This window comes from Gymnodraco acuticeps, unplaced genomic scaffold (assembly GCF_902827175.1).
Source record: "Gymnodraco acuticeps unplaced genomic scaffold, fGymAcu1.1, whole genome shotgun sequence".
Taxonomy (NCBI): Eukaryota; Metazoa; Chordata; class Actinopteri; order Perciformes; family Bathydraconidae; genus Gymnodraco; species Gymnodraco acuticeps.
This window is the reverse complement of record NW_022989890.1, coordinates 3,053,512-3,078,286: the sequence shown is the minus strand read 5'-3', so window position 1 is coordinate 3,078,286 and position 24,775 is coordinate 3,053,512. Positions and strand designations below refer to the sequence as shown.

The 24,775-nt window shown below is 39.6% G+C and overlaps 2 protein-coding genes across 3 annotated transcripts; one reads left to right on the top strand and one right to left on the bottom strand.

Moving 5' to 3' along the window:
• Positions 1–744: 744 nt before the first annotated feature.
• vps36 (vacuolar protein sorting 36 homolog) lies at positions 745–6,573 on the bottom strand. Its single transcript, XM_034200706.1, has 14 exons — positions 6,158–6,573; positions 5,919–5,987; positions 5,741–5,811; positions 5,040–5,154; positions 4,853–4,942; positions 4,257–4,343; positions 3,796–3,828; positions 3,553–3,630; positions 3,021–3,155; positions 2,544–2,609; positions 2,338–2,402; positions 1,910–1,994; positions 1,365–1,441; positions 745–1,216 (listed from the first exon to the last, which is right to left on the bottom strand). Exons 1-14 carry the CDS (start codon positions 6,251–6,253, stop codon positions 1,126–1,128), a joined length of 1,158 nt encoding a protein of 385 aa, XP_034056597.1. The 5' UTR covers positions 6,254–6,573; the 3' UTR covers positions 745–1,125.
• Positions 6,556–23,929, top strand: proser1 (proline and serine rich 1). 2 transcript variants are annotated; one of them, XM_034200687.1, is made up of 12 exons: positions 6,556–7,162; positions 7,240–7,305; positions 8,174–8,242; positions 8,449–8,543; positions 8,695–8,788; positions 9,103–9,213; positions 9,561–9,662; positions 10,279–10,357; positions 11,507–11,599; positions 12,567–13,872; positions 22,035–22,179; positions 22,661–23,929. In XM_034200687.1, the coding sequence occupies exons 1-12, from the start codon at positions 7,118–7,120 to the stop codon at positions 22,775–22,777; spliced, it is 2,322 nt and encodes a 773-aa protein (XP_034056578.1). In that variant the 5' UTR covers positions 6,556–7,117; the 3' UTR covers positions 22,778–23,929. The 2 variants fall into 2 exon arrangements, with proteins under 2 accessions (XP_034056578.1, XP_034056587.1); XM_034200696.1 differs by lacking the exon at positions 11,507–11,599.
• The last annotated feature ends 846 nt before the right edge of the window (positions 23,930–24,775 follow it).

Sequence of the window (24,775 nt, the reverse complement as noted above, 5' to 3'; positions counted from 1 at the left end):
TTCCTTCTCTAAACCCCAGATCAAGGAAAACCATGATTTGTGCAGATAGCCAATCAGCATATTGATTAACTTAAAAATGCATCATTGAGAAAATCAATTTTAGCATGGACAAACAGGACCTATTTTGTTTAGAAAAACGGTGTCAATGTCGTACACGAGTCCGGTCCTAATTATTGTATTCAGAAGTGCCTCAGGTCAGCTCTCAAGCTTCCTTGAAAACAATTACGTTTTGGCTCTATCAATATATGAACAGCATGTCAGGGTAATCTAATCAGCTGCAGACCTCCAGACAGTCGGCGAAAACAGGAAGCTTATTTTGCGATGGATCCCCCTTTAATCTTCAGCTCAGTTCACAATAGGAGCAAAGAAGAAGCCTTCCAGGGACAAAGATTGAAAAACAAGAATGGAGGGAGCACTCCCAGCAGAAAGTAAAGTTTCAACATTTAGACTAGAAGTAACTAAAATCAAGTGGGATTTATTTAGATAACTTCTGCAGTTGAAGGGGTTCATTCGCTGTGAATCAAACTGGCAGCAGATCAGGCATTTTATCTTGGTCTTTTCTTGGATGTAGACAAAACCTATTAGATGAAATGAAAGTTTGACTGTAGAAAAAATAAATATAATGCTGTTTATGGACAAGACTGAGAGACTAAAACAAGATAAAGGATGTCATGGTAGGGTATTCAAATGAATCTGTGCATGTTCTCTCCGCTCTCAGAAGATGAGACGGATGCTTCATTACGCAATTATTTATAACAAAACATTTTATTTTGAATTCAGAAACAGTTGTTTTAAACAAGGTATGAGCTCTGTGACAAAATGCACAGTGTATATTCCAGTAAGCCAATTTCCCCACGTGATGGTCACTCCATCAAGCAAAGCAATTTGGGAACACTTTGCTGCATGTTCAGTATTTATTTGCAGAATTCTTTACCCCCTTATCGGCTCTTAGACCTAAAGAAAAGAGCTTGTTCTACAGTGGATTGTAATATAGCACTAACGGAACTACAACCGTTTAAAAAAACAATGACTAAATACACTCTGCCGCTGTAGCCAACATCAGCCAACCAGCAAAGACAGTATAGCCCAGTTGAAGATATGTTTTTCTATCTTAGTATAATAACTCTAAGCTGTTGAAAAGAGATTTGGGTAGAATCTCAGACCCTCCACAGAGTCATCTCGACAGAGGTGGCCCACCTTCTCAGCCAGCAACAACCTGAAGATGAGGAGGGGACACAAAGACACGAAGAAGAAAAAACATGAGTGATTGAAAGCAATAATGAACAATAAAATGAGAAAACAGTGAATCTTTTCTTTGTTTAACAATTGTATGTACCCTAACAGACAGACAGTTATTTACTTACCGCTCTTTAGACAGAAGAACAGAGAGACCCAAGAGCTTTGCAAACTCCTCTGCTGTCAAAGAGCCTTTGTCGGTCACCTGAACACGGGAGAGATGAGAGAGGGAATTCATCACAAAACTTTAAAACCTAAAAGTGTTTGCTCCATATTTAAAATATATTTACAGAACCAGTCAAAAGTTTGGACACACCTTCTCATTCAATGGTTTTTGTTTATTATATATATTTTCTACTTAAGACCTAGATTAAGACTGAAGACATCAAAACTATGAAAGAACACATGGAATTATCTAGTTAACAAAAAAGTGTTACAAAATCCAGAATATGATTTATATTTTGTTGGCTACTGCAGAATGCTGTGGTAGCCATGCTGGTTAAGTGTGCCTTGAATTTTCTGAACAGTGTCACCAGCAAAGATAAATAAAAAAACTTCGAATGAGAAGGTGTGTCCAAACTTTTGACTGGTAGTGTGCATCTAAGACAGCAGTCTGCTCGATCAGTCAAAAGCGTGTCAATGTCAGTATAGTGTTTGTAACTGTGAAGCTTACATTGTCCAGTGCTGAGGCGATCATTTCCTCTTCGCTGTGAGACTGCAGCTGGACCACCATCACACCACTGTCAAACACACGTAGCCTACAAAGAAGACAAAATGCATGAAGGAAAGTGTGAGACGAAGTTATACTGAATTAATTTCTATGAAACAAAAATAGCGAGTTTAAGAAAAGCAGCCAGTCTGGGGTCATTAGCCTGTTGGAGAAACAGGCCAGAGTTTCTTTTGGAAACCCTGGGTACTGACAGGAAATGACAGTCACAAAGGGCTGGACAATACTTCCAACAACAGGAAGCCAGGCAGGAAAAGTCTGGACTTTGTGAAGCAGGCGCCAACACCCTGCCTTGTATGCCTATAATAATCCCAGAAGCTGGTCTATACATGAAGGAATGTATAAAAGTGCGCACAAAGACAAACAATGCTCACCTCAACGGTAGCTTCAACGACTCAAACATCTTGCACGCGTTTACCAAATCTTCTGGAGATAAAAGCTGTGCAAAGAGAAAGAAGAGTAACCTCAGTTTCTGACAGGCTACCAAAGATATTTGTGTGTAGCATGAATGTATAGATTGCAATGTTGTGTATCACCAGTTCAACCAGAATGGACATGCTCTGTAGTCAATTGAGTTTACCTCCATCCCTCTGGCGCGGTTTACGAGACAGTACACCTCAGTGAGAGCCATCATACCGCCACGCTCCTGAGAGAAGACAGAGTGATGGAAACAGAGGCAAACATACATAGCATTGTAAACAGTGTTTGATACAAGCCAGTAGAGAACACACACACACACACACACACACACACACACACACACACACACACACACACACACACACACACACACACACACACACACACACACACACACACACACACACACACACACACACACACACACACACACACACACACACACACACACACACACACACACACACACACACACACACACACACACACACACACACACACACACACACACACACACACACACACACACACACACACACACACACACACACACACACACACACACACACACACACACACACACACACACACACACACACACACACACACACACACACACACACACACACACACACACCTCTAGAGGGGCCTGCAGCATATCTCCCAGCTGCTTAGCCAGCTGCATATGGTAATGTGTACCCGTCCCATACGTGTCTCTGGTAACAGGGTTGGCAATACCCATACTGAGCAGGTAGGACTTGAACCGTATCGTCTATAAAGCAAAACATAACAGTTAAAGGTCACCTATTGTGCAAACTCCACTTTTTCATGTATATGTGTAAAGATATTCTGATCTGTTTGGTATTTCGAGCCAAACACTTCAGAGACATGTTTTGTATATAACCGAGAACTATTGTATAATATATTGATGAAAAAGAGTATAATAGGGGACCTTTAAAAACTAATAGAAAAACCAAATTGTGGGCAGTTAAGAGGTAACATTGCATGGTGTAGCAACATCATGCAATCTTTATCACTTGTTTAAAATCTTCCAGTGAGGTGTGAGAGTAATACGAAGATGTTTTAACTATTGCTGAACGTACAGTCATTTGAAACCACGTCCATTGTCCTCCAGTTTCTGTGTGTGATTATGTTGGTCAAGCTCTTACCTCGTCTTCTGAAATGTCTCCCTGCTTGTCTTTGATCTTGTTGGCGATAGATCTGGACAGCTCCACCATCTCCTTGGCCTGTTAGACAGTCACAATCCACCTCATGTCAGTATATGAGCTTAACAGAGATATCAATGGATCATATAGTATAATGGATTACATTTGAGAATACTTGTATTATTATATTTTGTAAGAAATGATGCTAGAGGGAAGGTGAACATACAAAATGAGAGCATTCGTTACCTTCACCATCAGCTTACTGAGGTCCTCAAAAGCCTGGAAAAAAGAGACTACATCGGTTATAGTGCTAAAAAATGTTAATAATTAAATTAACAACAACACTTTATGGCTACAGATATACATTTGAATATAATTCCAGAGCAATCCCACCACTCCTCTAGCTGATAATAAAACTCAATTGTCTGCCTAGACGTAAACCCACATTTATTTTCTGTGTCAAATCTTTTAAAAAGCTAAAAATAGCTTTTATGTTATCTTTATTGTATGTAATACACACATAAAGTGTATCTTACAGCAGTTGTGTAACTTTTGAGATGCCTTACATGTGTCAGCCTCAGTGGCTGTGGTCAGCTTAAATAAATTCCAATGGTTTTACAGTCATTTTTGTAAAAATATGGAAAAACACAAAACTTAAGCTTGAAGCTTTGAGGATAAATATATCTAAATATTTCAGTTGATAGTACCTCACAAATGTTTTTGTCTGTTTCTTTCCTCTTCTCCTCTATCTTCCTCTCAATGCCAACAATACCCACGGCGCGCGTTCTTCCCGCCTACATGACCACAAAGGGAAAAAATAAAACATACTTAGTGAAGCATGCAGGCAATTCAAAAGAAGCCCCAAAATGACAAGGAATGTCAAACAGTGAGGAGGAGGGAACATATTGTGGTTCACAGCTGTTAGAGAACATACATACATTTTAGTTTCTACTGTTTCTATTTCATAGTGTTTATCCAACAAATGTGATTAATGTAATCTAATTTGGAGACACATGAGTAACAGCCTACACAGAAGCTTACTTTCACTCCGGTGCGAGTCGTGCTTTGATATATTCTACTTATATTAATTGTAAAAGCTATTGATATATATGTGTCACTTTCCTATATCAGTAAATAGATAGAGGCAGAAGTTCTGAATATTTAAGGCCAAGAATAAAGAAACAACACTGCCATCAGGTAGAATAACATTTGAACTGACATTATTCTTATCAAGCATCTTAAAAGACATTTAGAGGAAAATATATCAGTTTGATTAAAAAGGAGCCTTTATTGGGATTCTTACCTGTGAGCTAGTTCCTGCAGAGATGGGTTGTGACACCGGTGTATTCTCCCATCTCTTCTGAGTCATTTCCTCTGTTAGTCTCCTGTGAAACTGCAAGAAAATGACACCTAGTCAGGTTCATGCAATAAATCGTTGATGAATACAAGTTAGAAAAAGCATTTTTAACTACTTGTAACAATAGAAGTACCTCAATCTGCCCGTGTTCCTTGAAGGAAAGCTTGATGAAGGAGTACTTGCTGTTTTGGTACGGACCCGGCTCCTTATTGACAGTTGTTTCTTGCAGGTGGATAACTATTTTTGCACTAAAGGATCAAATATGCCAAAAGTTAATACACCATTTCAATCCTTTACATTTAAGTTGCTGTTATTAACAATGAAAAGGTATTCTATCTCAAGTTCCCCCAACTAAATGGAGTTTGTCCAGAGCTTTCAACTGCTGGGGCCTATAGAAACTATGATATTCTATGATAGTCTACCCAGTAACAAAAACCAGTTATACCCTGACCAAAGTTCCCCACTTAATTCACATGATGACAACTACGCCATACCTTGGTTGGTGATTGGCTAATGGTTACACAAACCAAAAAACATTATGACATCATAAAGTAGCCACAATCTGATCAGCTCATTTTCAGACAGGTTTTTATATAAATGGACCAGGACAAAAAGTGAGGGGGTCTTTTTTCCTGAAGCTTTCAGAATCTCTTTACACAGAGGGGACACATGTTTATGTATAAAAGACATGAAAAAGTGGATTTTGCAAAATAGGTAACCTTAAAGTTAAGAAAACACAAAACATATCAAATGTGCTTATTCTTAATGAATTACTTAAACAATACTTCTCAATTCTGCTGATAGAAACCACACAATATACTTCCTGACACTCACCTCTTTCCTAACCCTGCAGCCAGCTCCTCAAATAAGAGAATCTGTGACAGAGGCATGGCAATACAGCATTCCTACAGGTGACAGGAGAAATAGTGAATTATCATGAGAGTCGGCAAATGTGAAAATACAAATATATGAGAAATAGCACAAACTCTTCGCACTATCAATGTTGTCTTACATGGTTTTTAACGTCCCTCCAGATCAACCGATGTGTGCTCAACAAGGCCACTCCAACATCCAGTTTAGCCTGGTACAACGACAACAAAATACATTGTGTACATATCTGATCACCTAGACTTTAACTATGTAGCTGCACATCATTACCAAATGTGCACCATCAAAAGTGGTGTGTTATTATTAAGCTTTTCAATGTTGCATGTAAGTTTGAGGTATTGTGTTGTTGTATCAGAAGTGTACCTTATCATCGCCGTCATACAGCCTGACACCCCGCTGCTGAATCACCAAAGTTTCGTTAATTTCTAAGAGCCCATTTGACCACGAAAAGCGGTCCATTTTTGGTATTTTAGATAATATTTACTATACTAATGGTAATACTAATTCTACTCCTCTGCCGAGACCATTTTATGTTTACTTCCTGTACGCTTTCCACAACTGGCCTGACTGTGCCTGATTGGAATCACTCAAACAGAACATACAAATAATACAAGTTATATATATTTATTTTAATGATTATGTTGGATGTAGCCATAAAAATACCAAAACTATCTGTAATAGTGTTATTTGTTTACAATATGTGATACTCGGGGTCTTTTTAGACAGGCAGCCTCTCATGGGTCCTTCCACGGTGTTGACGTTACTAGCGCCAGCTGTCAGAGGAAGCTACAGAGCATCTGTGCTGCTATCTATCCTTGCGCGTTATTATGAATTTCCACATTTTCCAATCTCCATCGTAACTATCGCTTGCATCAAATTTAATCTAAGCCTGAATGAACAGATGTGTAAAGAAATCCGCTTAATTTAGTGTATTTTTCGTGAGCTGTGATCAGAATTAAAGTAGCTTTAGCTGGCTAGCTTGTTGTTAGCTGCGGACAAATCTGGTGCTCTGCAGACACAGCTTCTGTTGTTTGGAAGTCATTGTTCGCTGGTGGAAAGTAGTTTTTTACACATGGACTGTAAAGATCATGCAACTTTATTAGGGAGCTAATGTTTTACTGCGAATATGCATTGTTATGAACTAAGCTTTTGCAGCATTATGAATTTAAATCAATAGCGTTGGATCATTGACATAGTATTAAGTCATCCGAATGCATTTTATGTTAAAGCATATTGTCTTTTGTACTGTTAAAACTGTATTTACCAACTGCGTGGTATAATAACTTTTGATAAAGAGACGAAGGTTTGTTTTAATCAACAAACATGGATAAGAAGTCCTTTGATATAGTATTGGATGAAATAAAAAAGGTAAGGTGTGTCCTATCTCAAATACACTATGCAATTTAACATTTAAATGTTTGTTAATGTATGACTCTGTGTTTCAGTGCGTCCTGACTGATCAGCGGATCAAAGCCATAGAGCAGGTGCATGGATATTTCTCCAGTGAGCAGGTAACTGTCCAAACGTCACGTGGTGTTTATCCCTCATTTTATATATAAGGAGAAACATGCAGAACCTCTTGCTGACAATTAAGTATTTTTACCACACTAGGTTTTTCACACATTTGTAAAAAATCCACTTGTTTCGTCTGTCACAAAGCTTATAAACAGACATTAAATAAAAGGATAGGTTTCATAATCACTCACTTAAAGGTGGGGTAGGTACGTTTGAGAAACCGGCTCGAGATACACTTTTTGTTATATTCCATGGAATGCTCTTAACATCCGATAGCAATGAATATCTGAAGTGCTTTGACAAAAAAATCCATAAAAAAATGTCATCTGTGGAAGCCGTAGCTCTGTAAAAAGCACGACCAATCATTCCATAACTGGATGGCCTCCCTGCCTGTCAGTCTTCCATCTGTGCACACATTTATCTCGTGCCCTCATTGGTCATGTGCGCGTTCGTGTGTGTTGGAGGAGGGGCTCTGTAAGGAAGTAGCAGATTTCTTCCGGCTGTGTATTTTCAAATTCTAGCGCACTCGAGCTGGAATCTACAAAATTACCTACCCCACCTTTAATGTCTGTATTATTACTTACATTTAACCAACTATACTTATAGGTTGACTTTAAAATGTATGTATTAGGTAAATGGAGCAATTGTTGTTGTTATGGTGTGTTATGTTATATCAATACATACAGCATTACAATGTATTTGCAATAGTTGGTTTCATGCGAACAACTTGATATAGGAACACTCATAGCCTATAGTGTTGATATATCTTTTTGACAAATAAAGTTGGCAGTACTACTTACTTCATACTAAACCTACTGTATACAGCTATTGTGTACATTGTAACACTGTCTTGAACATCTTCAGGTGATGGAGATACTGAAGTATTTCTCATGGGCAGAGCCACAGATCAAAGCAGTTAAAGCTCTTCAGCATGTGAGTATCTTCTGTTTTTAATTAAAAATGTGTGTTCCACATTTACACATTTGTTTTCTAGAAACTGAGGTAATTTATTTCTGTTAGAACAACTACAACATCAATATAAATGATGCTGTTGAAAGTTTAATATTCTCTTTAAAATCCCCACCTCTGTGATTTGTATTTGTTAAGTGTTAACGTTAAATATGTTCTGTTGCCTTTAGAAAATGGTTGCAATCCCTACAACCAAAGTTGCAAATATCCTGAACTGCTTCACCTTCTCAAAGGACAGACTGGTTGTCCTGGAACTAATAGCTTTGTGAGTACATTTTGAAAATGCATTTGAGCACCCTCAATGGATTTTAAAACACTTAAAGTGAAATGTTTTACTCTAATATCAACCGCTTTGGTTTGACTAATTGGTTACTTGTTCAATATTTGATTTTTGTTCCCATTCTTGAACCACACAGGAACATTTCAGATGCTCAGAATTATCGTCCTGTGGAGGATCTGTTTCGCATACACTTGTCTGAGAAGAAGCGGGCTCGCAGGATACTGGAGCAAGTGAGTTCACTTTTGCAAGTTGTGTGTAGAAACCCTGTTTTTTTTTATTGTGTGTCTTAGTATAAAAATACCTTGTGGAATCCCTATTGGTACCCATAAGCCCCAAGGAACAACTGTTGCCTAGTGAAATGTACAGGGCAAAGCAATTGATGCAATTAAAAAATTATAAAGCAATCTAAAATCAAGCTTTTACAATAGCGGTACAGAATGTGTTAATGCCTAATCTCTAATATTGATCTTATGTTTTTTGCATGCTTTACACACAAGCAAACACACACTTTTTTTCTAATATAAAACTACGTCTGTTTCTCCAGGTATGCAAGGTTGGCTGCAAGGCTCCTGTTGCCATGATCTCCTCCTGTGGTATGATACCTGGAAATCCATACCCTAAAGGCAAACCCAGCCTGGTCACTGGCACATTCCCTGTGAGTATATGCATGGCCACCACCATCTAATGAATTAAAGATGCGGTTTATGCTTTATTTAGGGTCTTTAGAATACATCTTAATTAGATTTGTAATGTACATTTTACTTTGAATGCTGTAAACTAAAGTTGTAATTATCAACATTGTGTATATAACATATGAAAGCTGAAGAAGTAATGTTATTGTTGATATCAGGTTGAAACTCTGTGGCGTAGAAAATGACACACTGAGTTTATTTCTTTGACTGGAAGACAGCAATAAAGTGGCAAATAATGATTACTAATGATACAATAAATAATGCTCAAAAGTTGCGTGTGTTTTAAAAACATCTATTGTGTTGGTCACAGGGAATCCCCCCAGTGAAGAAAGAAGGCGAAAAGAAAGAGGACACTTCGAACAATATGGAGGGGAAAGGAATTTCTGCTCGTATTATTGGACCGTTCAAACCTGTAAGCACAAGAATGGTTACTCCTGGGATGATGGAGTCCCCAGAGAAACCTTATGACGAGGCCTCGCATGACCAATTATATTGCTTTCATTTGATAAAAAAACAACCTCAATGTCAAGTCATGGTTATATTATATAAGCTATTGATATATGACAGCAAGAGTGGTAAATGGACTGAATTAAAGACTGTACAATAGAGGGCCTACGCACAATAATGCTTATGCATACAGAATGAAATGAGTAAATATGAGTAAGGTCAAATATCCGGTTACTCATTATATAAAAATGGAACGCATGGAAATGTTTGAACTTCTGTTTCTCTTAATACAAATCAGCTTGGACTGTGGGAACATTTTATAAAAAACAACCACATTATGTTGCATAATAATGCCTGATTTGTTGAGCTTTAAAGTGACCATCAAGAGCACTGGTTTGAAATGTGTTATATTTACTCTGTGGTTTCTACTCCGTTTTATCTTCAATGTATTCAATCTGTTAGTTGTCTTTTATTTTTGTGACTTTTATCGCCTTTGAAAACTTGCATTTCGGAATCACAGAACGAGACAGAAGTTGTTATTAACTTAAATCTTTTGTAACTTTTTCTTATATTTTTTCTAGTTTCCATCGACCTACAACCCTCATCGGCCTGTGCCATACCCTATACCCCCATGCCGCCCACATGCCACCATCGCACCAAGTAAGAAAAGACCCACTTACACACCCTAATGCCTACCTTCTCCAGCCCCACCCTGTAATCGATCACTGTTTGCAAGTTGTCTGATAACACGGATATGTTAGATACAGGAGGAACTCATTATGCTGCTTTGAGTGGTTTGAGTTACAATAAGACTTTTTGTTTTGGTTCAGGTAGTAAGGTGTGTTGTGTGCAGAGTTCCCGTTAGCCGGTAATTACCGGACTAAGACCGGTAAAATATGCTGAAGACCGGCAAATCTACATTTCTCCGGTCAAAGTGTCCGTTAATAATAATTTCCGTTTAGCGCAATACCGCATCAGTTGCGCAACTTGCGCCACTTATGTGACAGACAAGAGTATGTGACAGACAAGAATAGTCCATTCTAATGTCTACTTAATGTGGAGAAAGAGATGTCCTGTATGGGTTGATTGTGCGTTGATCTGTTGGTAATGCCTCTGGGTTCCGGTGGGCATGTAAACAAATGCATAATGCTGCGCTATACTTTGTGGCCTCACCCAGTTGCATAGCGACACTTATTGTTTAGGTGTCTTTTAATAAGCAGGTAGTCCTATCATTAGCTAGAACTAGCTGGATCTGATCGATATGGACATAAACGCGAGTAAAGTCTAATCTGGCGGGAGAGAGAGATCAGCTGCTGCTGACGAGTCGACACGCAGCTCTGCATGATCACATGCAGCAGTGAGTGGAACAAAACACACACTTCAGGTTAGAATATCACACATAGCTATTTTAATGACCTCTCAAACTACCTGAACTAGTTATAGATAAGTTTAGTTTTACTGTCGGGTCACTCATTACTGATCCGCGAGCTGCATGATACTGACGAGCTGTCAGGAGAAGGAGAGAGCGCTCCGTTTATTATTCCCGTGTTATTATAAGTTACTGTTCACTTTTGAATAGTTAATCTACTATGATTAGTTTGTTTAATATCGAATCATATCAATTTGTTTTAAAGCACAATAAATAACAAAGACGACCTTTGACCGGCACTTTTCTCATTTTGTCCGGAAGATTTAAACTTTAACGGACATGTTGACCGGCGAAAAAATAGTCTAATGGGAACTCTGGTTGTGTGTGATTACTACAGCTGTGTGTGGTGGATGCTGTTAATATTTGCAACTGCTACTCAGGTGCGTACAACAACGCAGGCCTTCTTTCTATGGGAGGGGTTATAACATCCAGCGTGGCCCCTCCCTCCTACAACTCCACCCACAAAGTAGCAGGTATGATTCGATAGAAGCTTGTGTGTGTGTGACAGAAAAATGAGTACTCCTTGAAGCTTGCTGCCTAACTAGTTGGCCTGCTGCTTATCTGCATTTCTTAAGTGTTGAAAAGCAATGATCTGAGAGATGAGAATGCGCTTCTTACTTCTGGAGTACACTGAGTGACCAGAAAAGTAAACCCCCTTCGCACCATACATCGTTTATATCATATTTCTTAGGGGGATTTTGGCATATTACAACTCAATGGAACTACATTACTGTATATTTTATATAATCATGTATTTGTTCTCCTCTAACATGCAAGTGAAAACACAATGGTCAATATAAAACAGTCGAACACAACACCACAGGATGATATCTTCAAACAAATATCTATAACTGTGGTCAAAAACTGTTCTTACTTTGTTGTCAGTACAACTGTTTTCTGGTCAGTCGGTGTAGAGTATGCTTTAGTGAACTGGAACGAGTCTGTGGGCGCCTGGACTGGGAATAGCTTCAAACTAATGTCCTTAATCTTTTTTTTCTTGAATCATCGCTATGTGCTGGCATTTAACATGCATCGCTTGGGTTGACATTTGTTTTTGAACGCACTCTCATCAGTTTTCACAGTTGAAATGCATCTTTCAGGGCCTTTGGGGAGATACGTGGTTTGAAGTTTACAAATGTCAGTAGCAGTGTTGGCATAAGCACTGTACATGCAGGCTTGCTCTCTTTGGCTATTCCTCCTGCTGTGTGTCTCCTCTTTTTTAAGATGTGAGTGGATTGCTTCTTCTACAAAAGTTTGTTGGTTTTGAACATATTCCCTCTTTCTTTTGGAATGAAAAAATAACCCTACATCAGAAATTAAAACCAAAAATTATTAAATCAAACCATGTTGTCATTTTGTATTTCAGTTTTGATTATGTCGGATACAAGAAGGCATTATTTTAAAAGACTTCCTCACTAACTGATCTTTTTCTCCCTCCAGGTTACGCCAAGCCAGGCAATCCTCTGCACACCACACCTGGAGTCAAAAGCGGGCCCCTCCTCATTCCTCATGGGTCCACGCCTTCAACCCCTAACCCACATCAGGCTTCTCCTGCTCAGCCTCCTCCCACGACCCCTATCACACCAGTGTTCCCCGGCATGGTGCCCTCTCACAACCCTAATGTCCCCTCTCTCTCGCCTGCTCCATCCCCATCTGTGATCAAAGCCGGTCCTCAGACCCCCAGTGGCCATTCTACACCTACATCTTCATCTGTCATTAAAGCCCACACCCCTTCAGGCACTCCTTGTGGAACCCCTGTCCCCGGCAGGAGCTACTCCCCTTCCCCCTTCCACGCCATTTCCCGACCGGGCACCCCAGCCTCCCGCGGCGCCCCCGACCCATTATCCCAGACGAACTCCATGGGCTCGACTCAGCAGAGAGCGTTTTCTCAGTCCGCAGATCACCAGTCGGGACTCGGCCACCCTGGCATGCACCTACAAGCAGGTAATCCCTCTGGGTCAGTGATCCGAAGTTACACCCCCTCTGGACCCTCCACTCCAGTTCATCCGAGCAATTCCTCCCAAGGCCTCAGTCCCAAACCCTCCACGGCTCACTCTGCACAGATTCAGGCTGCTATGATGCAGTCCAGACACACTGGGGGAAGCAACAGTGGCAGCAACAGCCCTGTGCACTCTGCCTTCAAGGGCACCTCCCGCTCCGGCACCCCGTCTGTGAGCTCTCTTGTGGTTCCAGGTTCTGCGCAGGCGGCCCTGGCCCGTTCCTTTGGTCTTTCCCACCCCTCAGGTTCTCCTCAAGTATCACTCGCTAATGCAGTAGCTCTCTCCGGCCTCCAAGCCCTGTCCTCCAGCCAAGCACCCTCTCATTATCCTGGCCTGTCCCACTTCCCCTCACTCCCTCCTTCCTCCATGCCTTCATCCATGCCTCCCAGCTCCAACATGTCTAACCATCAACAAGCCTCCATGTACCAAAGCCTGGCTCACAACGTTGCCCCCGGTGGAGGGTCCCCTTTCGGTCTGGGCCTCACCTCTGCCACCTCTATGTTCCCAGGCCTTCCGCCCGGTCATAGCCCCGCTGGCTACCCAGGGTTGGGGGTTTCAGGAGGTCACGGTGCTGGGAGCCCTGTGTTGTCTTCATTCATGGGACTGCAGGGGGCCTCGGCCTCTTCAGTAGCGTCAGCAGCAGCCGCAGCAGCCGCAGCAGCCGCAGCAGCCGCAGCTGGAATTCCATCATCATCGCCGGTGTTACCAGGCTTTGCGTCTGCTTTCAGCTCCAACTTCCAGCCTGGGTCAGTGAACCTTTAAACACTTTTACTGCACAGAAGCCATGTTATGTGGATAGCTAAAATAACCTCTTGATTTTACCTTAAAGGTCTCCTATTATACTATTTTGAGGCATATATTATAGGTCTCAGATATATAGAAATATAGAAAAAAACATGTCTCTGAAGTGTTTTGCTCAAAATACCAAACAGATAACCCATTATAGCCAGGCATCATACCCCTCTATTTTAGCCCTGTTAGAGAACTGCTGATTCTGAGTCCGTAGCTTAAAAAAAGTATCAGGATCAGGAAAAAAATAGCAGGATAATTCTACCAAGACACTCAGCTAAATGCTGCCGTGATTAAATGCCATATCATGTTCAAAACCACATCAAGGATTTTTTTCTCTTGCGGGTTTACCACAAGGTGGGTTCCTTTTTATTTCCTGCTTTTTTACACATACTCTCTCCAGTACAGGTTAGCTCTGAGTGTTAGCGATGCTTGCTAATGTAAACAAAGACCATATTACGTCCAAAACACGTCATGCATTGTTTCTGATAGCAACGTTTCTGATAGTGCCTTGGCGTAAAGCCAGCCCACATTTCCGATATTACGTCATATCGGCCGCAAATCTGGATCAGCTCTGTTGTACCCCAATTTTTTTCGATTTTGGTACGGATGAAAAGAGAGAGGGTTTTGTTCCTTGACACTCCGGGGACACATATTTATGTATAAAAGACATAACAAAGTGCATTTTGCATGATAGGAGACCTTTAATATTCTAATTTATGAATTAAGCCTACATGAAAATGCCACAGTTTCAACTGACTAATAATGTTATTCTGTGTTAGAAAACTGTGCTAGCTGGTCCATGGAGTTTCTTAATTTCCAGTAACCAAGTAGTTTGTAGTCAGAAGTTTAGTTTGGTAAGCGGTTGCAAAAAGGACGTCATAAATGTAGATAGATTTTCCACTCAACGTTTTATAAGTGGAAACATTGCAAAGTCCACTTAGCCTAGACTTTGGTTTGGGTCTCAGAGAATATGTTCCATCCAGGCCATATATTTAGTATGTTATCTTGCCAAGGTACAAGTGTTGCACAAACTTGAGCCTCACCTTATGTTGACATTTCATGCCCATAAGAGTTAGGTGGTGGCTTTTTTTCAAGATCATTAAATTAGAAAGCAGGTAAATAAAAGCAAGAGAAATATAAACACATTAACACACGTTTAAAATATGTATGTAACTCTTTCCCACCTGTTCACTAGTATGTTGTTGAGTAGTGTGTAAGAAAAAGTATCCACTCATACGTATAACACAGCCAGTTTACAATTTTGTGGGTATTATACAAACTTGAACCAGGTCAGAGAATTTGTTGCAGTTGGACGTAGCCTGGCTGTTTCAAGTGTTTGTGCTCAGCTAATTTAAAGGCTAAGCTTTAGCCTTATTGTTAAAGATTCAAGATTCAAAGGTTTTATTGTCATGTGCACATAATCTACAGTGTAGAAATGGCAATGAAATTCTTCTGACCTGAGCTCCTCCAACAATGCAACATATATAATACAAAAATATGAATAAAGAATGTCTATATACATGTAAATAGAATATGATTATGTACAAGAACAGAATATGAAATTAAATAATGTTCATTAAGACAATGGAATACGGTTCAGTGGTCCCCCACAGAATTGACATATACTTGGGGAGGTGGTAGTACGGGGGGGGGGGGGGGGTTGAGGTGATGTGCAACAACATTAACATTAACCTTTCTGTTGGTCGCTTGTTAGCAGACCCTTCACGCGATGGCAGAGCGAACAGGTACAGGCAGGGCCCATAGTGATAGCCCTATAGTTTAAATCTACTACCCACAAATAAACATATGGACACTATCCATGTGATTTTAAGTGGGGGTGGACTTCAATCCTCTAGGGGGGTCCGGGGGCATGCTCCCCCGGTAGGATTTTTTTTTTTTAAATGTTGGAGTTAAATGCATCAATCTGGTGCACTTTGAGAGGAAAATAAAGAGACTAGATATATGGTTTACCTCGCCTGAGCTGAGGTTATCCCGAGCTTGAATGACACACAGAGACCAATCAAGGGCTTTGATTTATGATCTGTATGACAGTGGCCATGTCGGCATCATGTAGACAGCCAGTCACCCTGTGTGAGGCAGGCCACTTAACAGGCCAGGCCATCGGGAAACCCCCCGGCCCTCCCGATGGCCAGTCCGGGACTGGGTACAGGAGGCGTAGAGCAAGGGATCATTGTCCACAAGTTAATCCATCGCAGATGGCGTCGTGGTCACGGACGATTATTATAATAATAAAAAACAACTAAATGGGTCGCAAAATATACTTGGGCGGCTGTTAATATACCTGGGCGACCCGCCCAAGCATAGTCTGTGTGGGAAACCCTGCCGGTTTAATGCGTTGATAACTATTTATATAATCGAGAGTGATATAGATTTAGTCCTAGAAAAAGTGCCTTTCCAGATCAACAAGGGATCAATTTTAGCATCCCATCCCATCCGATTTACTAGGATGTTTAGTATAGATATGTAAGAACTGTAAGTATTATGTTGTTGTAAAACCCAGTCAATACAGATCAATGTGGCATAGTGTAATTAAAATAACAATGTAGCCATGGCAAATCGAACCCCTATCGATTGCGCTTAAATCGACCAGCTTTACACAAGGAATTACCAGATATGGCTCTGAACACATACTCTCGTTATACGCTGACGATTTACTATTGTTCATTTCTAACCCTACAGTATATCTACCATTCCTCAGATAATAGATGAAATGACCTGGCCCTTCAGATCCCCGATAGACTCATCACCTTCAAGATGTCTAGGAGTAATTTTAAGTATTTAGGCGTGAATATAAGTGGAAAACTCTCAGACCTTTACAAAGATAACGTCCCACCACTAATTGACAAGCTCAAATATGATTTGGAAAGGTGGAATAATTTACATTTAACTATCGCTGGGAGGGTAAACTGTATCAAAATGAATGTTCTCCCTCGCTTTCTGTACCTCTTCCTACCAAAATCACTTTTTCGTAAAATAGACACACTAATCTCCTCTTTTTTATGGTAAGGGAAGACTCCTAGAATTAGGAAAGAGCTTTTACAAAGGCATAGATCTACAGGAGGATTAGCGCTTCCAAATATAAGACACTACTATTGGGCAGCCAATATCCACAAAGTAATTCTATGGACTAAGGAACCAACATTGCAGTTGGTGTGAGCTTGAAGCCAAATCCTGTCCTAATACCTCACTCTTGGCTTTGCTTACATCTACATTACCCAGCTGGCCAACTCAATATTCGAATAACCCGATTGTTGTTTCCACCCTAAGAATTTGGTCCCAATTCAGAAAGGCTCATGGACACTGTGGATCCTCTATACATAGTCCCATTCGCAACAACCATCTCTTTCTCCCCCCTTACACTGATGGGGCCTTCTCTATGTGGCAGAGATTAGGTCTTATCAGAGTAAGGGACCTTTACATTAACAATGTTTTCGGTAGCTTTAGCCAACTCTCTGACAAATGTTGCCTTCCAGGCACTCATCTATTTTGCTACTTCCAGGTCCGAAACTGGGTTAAACTAAACAACCCTTCCTTCCCCAATATCCCTCCGGATTCAATAATTGACTCAATTCTGGACACTCTAACAATCGAAAAAGGTTTGATTTCAAGAATTTACAATTCTGTCTCCCGTCTCACAGAAACATCGCTTGGTAAAATCAAACAAGATTGGAAAGAGGAACTAGTCCAAGCTATAGGTGATGAGGTCTGGGATGGCGCATTAGCGAGAGTGAACAATAGTACGTCCTGTGCCAGGCTTAATCTTATACAACTAAAAGTTGTACACCGTATCTATTACACCAACTCTAAACTCTCCGAAATATACCCAAATGTTACGGACACCTGTAACAGATGCCACATGTCACCAGCAAACAGGACTCATATGTTTTTGGTCTTGTCCTCGCCTACAAGGATACTGGACAAGCATTTTCAAACACCTTACTGAGGCCTTGGACGTGGTATTGACACCATGTGCAGAAACTGCCATTTTTGGAGTACTACCTGGCCACCGAATGTTGAAGAGGAAAACTAAAGACAGTATAGCCTTTGCATCCATCTTAGCACGTAGAAGAATACTCCTAGAATGGAAATCTTCTATACCACCTAAAGCATCTCTATGGCTTAACGATGTAATGTTGTACCTGAACTTGGAGAAGATTAAATATAACCTGTTTGAATCTGTCTGGGGCTCTATGATAGCCTACATTCATTTCATTTCATTTCAAACCTTTATTTAGACAGATAGGTCCCTTGAGATCATGGATCTCTTTTACAAGGTAGACCTGCATCAATTTAGTTCCACATGAAACATAAAAACAACATACAAACAAACAATAGAGGACATCATATTTACATATTCACCAACACTTACAAACACCCATAGTGTCAGAAAGCATCTCGTGCAGACGTGCCTTAAAAACATTCAGAGAAATAAAATTGCTCAATTTCAATTTGGACTGTAGGCTGTTCCAAGCAAGTGGAGCTGCGCACATAAAAGCTGTCTTACCTAAGACAGTCCTTACTCTTGGTACATCTAACAAGACTACATCCTGCGATCTCAGACAATAGCTGCTTGCAACTTTCTGCTTTACCAAAGAACAGATGTAATACGGGAGTTTGCCCAACATAGCTTTATAAATAAAAGTGTACCAGTGACTGAGCCTCCGTACAGAGAGTGATGGTAAACCTGCCTTGGTATACAGTGTACAGTGATGTGTAAGCGCTTTACAATTTGTGACAAATCTCAGAGCACTGTGATACGCAGCATCCAATTTGCTCAGGTAATTGGCAGGTGCATTCATATACAACAAATCACTATAGTCCAGCACAGGTAAAAAGGTCACAGTGACTAGCCTTTTCCTGGCCTCAAGCGAGAAACGGGACTTGTTTCTAAAAAATAACCCTAGCCTAACCCTCAGTTTTTTAAGCAGGTTATTGACATGAAGTTTAAAAGAGAGACAATCATCAAGCCAGATACCAAGGTATTTGTAACAGGCAACAACTTCAAGTTTTGTTCCTTGCGTAGTTACAATATCTAAAACAGGCTCTGGTGTCTTTTTTGCTTTTGAAAAGAGCATTACCTTGGTTTTATCCACATTTAAAAGAAGCTTTAATTCAGAGAACTGAGTCTGAATAGTGTTAAAAACAGCCTGTAATTTAACAACAGCCTCTTTAATGGAGGGACCTGCACAGTACATCACAGTATCATCCGCATAAAAATGTAAAGTAGCTTCATCCAAATTATCACCTACGCTGTTAATATATATGGAGAATAAAAGTGGTCCTAAAACAGAACCTTGTGGTACACCATTAGAAATGTTTAACCACTCAGAAGACAGTCCATCAAAATGAACACATTGGGACCTTTCAGAGAGGTAGTTCACAAACCACCCCACTGCATGGCTGGATATGCCAATACTGAGTAGCCTCTGCTTTAAAATGCGATGATCAACGGTGTCAAACGCTTTGGAAAGGTCAATAAATAGAGCTGCACAACTCTGCTTATTATCCAAAATACTAGTAATGTCATTTACCACTTTCATTGTCGCAGTGATGGTGCTGTGTCTCTTTCTGAATCCTGACTGATGTCTAGACAGGATATCATTTATACATAAAAACTCCTTTACTTGTTCACTCACAAGTCGTTCGAGCACCTTAGCCAGAACTGACAATTTGGAGATTGGCCTAAAGTTATTTAAAATAGTTGCCTCCCCTCCTTTCAGTAAAGGCAAGACATAAGCAGACTTCCATACTTTTGGAATTGTATTTGTGCTGAGGGAGAGGTTAAAAAGAGAAGTAAGAGGTGGAGCAATAAAATCTGCAGCTATCTTTAAAAAGAAAGGTTCTATCTAAGTTGTCCGGGCCAGCCGGTTTCCTAGGATCTAACTTGGATAATGCTTCATGAATAATACCAATAGTTAAAGGAGTAAAACTGAAAGGGTTTTCCAGACCACATTGTTCAGAGTCAAGGATTGGAGCATTCACAGAAGACACAAGACACAAAATGCATATTAAAGCAATTTAGCATAGTAGCCCTGTCTGATATAATGCCAGATGCTGTGGTGAGGCACGGAGGTAGCTCATTTGGGATATCACCAGTGGAAATCGATTTTATGGCTTTCCAAAATTTCCTAGGATTATTCAGGTTTTCTGTGGTAACTGACAACTAGTACTTTGATTTAGCACTTTTTATTTGAGATGCGAAGCTATTTCTTAGCTGTCTAAAGCATAGCTGAACTTAAGACACTAAATTAAGAAGAAAGGGGGGGAACTACGAATGTATGTGTATGTTTTTTTTTCCTTGTGTCTCTTTTTATCTGTTTTGTTTTTGTTATATTAATTTGTATTTATTTATATTTATTTGTTCTGTCTTTGTATACATGTATGTATGTAGGTACGTGTATGTATGTGCATGTGTACATGTGTGTGGGTATGTATACACACTAGGGCTGAACGATATATCGTGTCATGGCGATAACCGCGATATGCGCATGCGCGATATTCACACCGCAGGGACGTGCGGTTTTATTCATTTTTTTTTTTTAAATGCTAACGCACTTTAGCACAGAATTCAAAAATAAAGATACCCTTATTACTTATCGAAACTGCACATACAATATATCCGATTAAAGCTGAGACTCCACAGATTATTTAAGTATAGTATCATCACTAAGCGATCCGATCTCTCGACAGGGGAAGCAAACACAGACATCACAACACGTACCTTTACGGAGCTTTTACGGGAGATCGTCTCACCGTAGCTGTCAATCTGATCAAAAGACGTGTTCAATGGCATTACAACGAAAAAGAACGCGGCTGAATCGGTTGATCCATAGGTTAATAATGTATCTGTGGCTTTGAAGCAATTGTTTATAATCCATAATTCCATTTTTATGTAAAAATCGGAGCACAAAAGTTAGCTGCTAATGGTAGCCACCAGAGTGTATGCAGCTTCCGGTTTTGGCTACGCGTCACTCTCACTCCTTATTTGTTCCATCTAGCGGTTATAAAGAGATGTCATTCATCAAAATCGACCAAGGCCAGAGATATGGAAAATCCACCCAAATGACCCCAGAAGTGTTTTTTTGTTGCTAAACCTCTCTAAAAAGGTAAAATGTCACTTGTTTTGCATCAATCTTGATACAGGGTACTTATTATATGTTGTACTTTGGATTCTTAAAGCTTTTAGTCTACTAAACCATCATCCAAGGTTAGTTTTCACTATAAGTAAAAAATATTTTTTGGACGGACACTATAATTTACAGTTTTTTACTATGTTCAATCTGAATTTTCTTTAAAATAAAAAACATCTATATTGATTCTGACTTTTCTACATCCAACTCACAGGTTTATCATTACTTTGAGAGAAAAGATTATTAATTTAACCCTTTTAGAAGGGAATATATTTGTTCTGGGAATGTCATTTTCGAGCCTGAGACCTGAAAAACAGTCTCAGTGCTTAAGTAGGTGAATTAACTCAAACACGTCATGTTACAATTATTTTGCTGCTTGCTACAAAAGGAAAACTTGCGCGGCTCTCATGTCAGGGGTACTTGAGTGAGTGACATGCAGGCTCTGCATGCACAGCAAACCACCAATCATAATCATTCTTGATCAGATCACAGCAGGCCCCGCCCCGCTAGTTTGCAGACCATCAAAACACCGGTAAAAAATGAGCGAGGCACAGGAGGACAATACCTTCATCTGGTTAAATATAGTTAAAAAAAACGCAATATATATCGCAGGGGGGGGAAAATCGCAATGTCAGTTTTTTTTCAATATCGTGCAGCCCTAATACACACGTATGTGTATATGTGGGTATACATATGTGAGTATATGGGTACAAGTATTACTGTTACTATTCTTTATTCCCTTATCTATACATTTTCTTTTAATATTATCTTCTACATTACTTTACTTTTACCTATACATGTATCTATTTTATTTAGTTAGCTACCGGGAGGGGGGGAAAGGGGAAAAATAAATAAAAATATTGACTGTATAAATGTAAACTCATTGTGCCTGACTCAATAAAAAAAAGATTTAAAAAAAAAGATAACAATGTAGAGCCTGGCAGTAATGATCGTGCGTGTCACAGGTTGAGCAGCGGGCTCCAGCCTCCAGGCAGCAGCGGGTTCCCCGGCCTGCTGTCCTTCCCCGGGATGCCGGGCTTCTCTCCCTCTGCCTCTCCTGCTGGCCTCAGTGGCCTCCACAACCAAGCCATGCAGTCTGCCCTGCTACAGGTACACACACACACACACACACACACACACACACACACACACACACACACACACACACACACACACACACACACACACACACACACACACACACACACACACACACACACACACACAAAACTATGGCAGGAAAAGTATTTGAATGTCAGTTTATTTTGGACTAATTTCCAAAGCCCCCCCACTGACACTTCACCTCAGCCACAACGCAAACTCTATGCATTACATTAATGCACAGTGTTGACAATATCTGTTTTTTTACTGCACATATTTTATTCCATTCTATTTCAATGTAAATACTGCTTTATTTTTTTACTATATTTTTCTTATTTTTTTATGTTTTATAGTGTTCTTTAAATAGTTCTCTATCTGTGTTTTTACATTTTTGTTTTCATTTTATGTATGCACCACAACACCAAGTCAAATTCCTCGTACGTGTCAACCTACCTGGTAACCTCGTTTCTGATTCTTTGTCTTGTTTCAGGGTCATCCCGCATCTTTAGAGAACTTCCCTCCCAATAGTTTCGCCAATTACCCTCCAGGCCCAGGGAACCCTTTCCCCCTCCAGCCAGGCCTGCACCCCCAGCTGGGTTGGCAGTGAAACCCACAACACACTTTGAAAAACACGGAGAACAGTTACTCATGGTGGACCACTAGCATAAACCCTGCCCTACCCTTCAGCAGTTGACATTTTCTATGTTTTGGCCTTGAACCCTGATGGGCGCAGGACAGATAGTAGGGTTTCATTATCATGTATGTTACAGCCAGACTTACTACTAAATGTAACACTATCATGAAATCATGTGAAATAGTGTTTGGGGGAGATTACATATTTCACATTTTATTCATAAACAGTTGTAAATATCAGGTTTCGAAGTTGTTAGGTTTTAAAATATACCGTGACCTCTTTAAATGTTAGCTGGACTTGGCTGTTTTTAATCAAGTTTATCAACATTTATTAGTGAATCATGAATAATAGAAATGAAATGTAAAACTGTACATGCTATCATGAATTGACACTATCCTCATGTAGTATTTGATCCAATGTCCAGTCTTGGTGGAAAAGACAATACGAAGGATAATGACAGTCTCTCCTGAAATGAACATTGTATTATGACATTTAAATTGACTTTTGGAATGGGCCCAACATAAATATTTTGTACTTCTGGTGCTGTGTGCTCCTCTGTGTGTTATTTTCAGTGAACTGTCACTACACTTTGGCCTGTCCGCAGTTAACTGTGATTCACATTTGTTTACAAGTTCATTTAAAAAGATTTCACCCCTATTTTTACAGTACTGACCAGATTTACTGTATGAAGATTTTCCTGAGAATCAGCAAATGTTGATTTATAAGTGGATTTGAGGTATAAAATGTTGGTATACTTAAGTAATGCTGTGCAACATCGTGGAAACGGTTTACCTCATTTACTGTACATCTAAGAACATGGGGAGAAATTTGAGATGAACAGACTTTTTTATTTTCCTTTGTTTTTTTGTCCTTTTTTTCTGTATTTGTATCTGTTTTATTATTTTGTCAGTAAACTGCTGGTTGCTGTAGCTGTTACTCTATTCTGTGTGATGCCATGTCTAATAGGAAAGCCCTTTGTTTAATTAATGAAGGTGGATAGAACAATGTGTAGATAAATAATTATGCTATGAAGGAGTGGCTGTTATTTGCTTTTTAACTGGTGTAACAATCATCAACTATGTGACTTTTTAATAAAAGGGTGCCAAGATCAAGGCCAAAAAGTCTCATAGGCTCCTGCACATGTGTTATCAGCAAAGTAAAGGTCTGAAATATACATTCATTGACAAAGAAAGACTCAATCAACTGTATACTTATATATATAACCAAATACAGCTTCAAAAACAGGCGGATAAGGTTACCTTCTTTGATTTATTTTCAGTTGTTTAATGAGTATTATAAATGTTACGGTTTTACAGCCTACGTAAAGTCCACTTAGGACTCTACGCATGGCTTCGTGAGCATCCGTAATATTACACAATACACATGTGATGCCATCAGTCATTAGTCACGAGACCCAACACCAAGTCATGGGATCTCCTTTGAGCAAATCCCATTTTCCATTACTCAAATATGTTCCATTCAATTCAAACTTTGACCACTGTCGTCTTCCTTACCAAACCTGTTCAATGACAGCCTTTTATTCATTATGGATGATGGAAACATATTTATTTTCTCAAAGATCCTATAATAAATTAAACTTTAATTTAAAACAAATCTGATTTTGTATAAAGAAAATCATGCATGCTTACCTTTATACATTCTATAATTTCACCTAGAAATGCTACAATTATTTGACTATCAGGTCCTTCACAGGCTCCCATGGACTGCAACAAGTGCATTACATATTTTGTTCTTTACAATCAGCAAATGATGGCCTCCCTTAAGCCAGTTTATTTAAAAGTCATAATGAATTTTCAATAAATAATTAACATCTTTGAAGAGACAGAAAGCTGACATAACATTTTAAATCTCAACCCACACGAATAAATAGTTTTAAGATAACTGTGCAGAGTGTGAATAGCACTGTACAAAAGACATACAGAAAGAAATCTATCAAATACAATTTAGTGT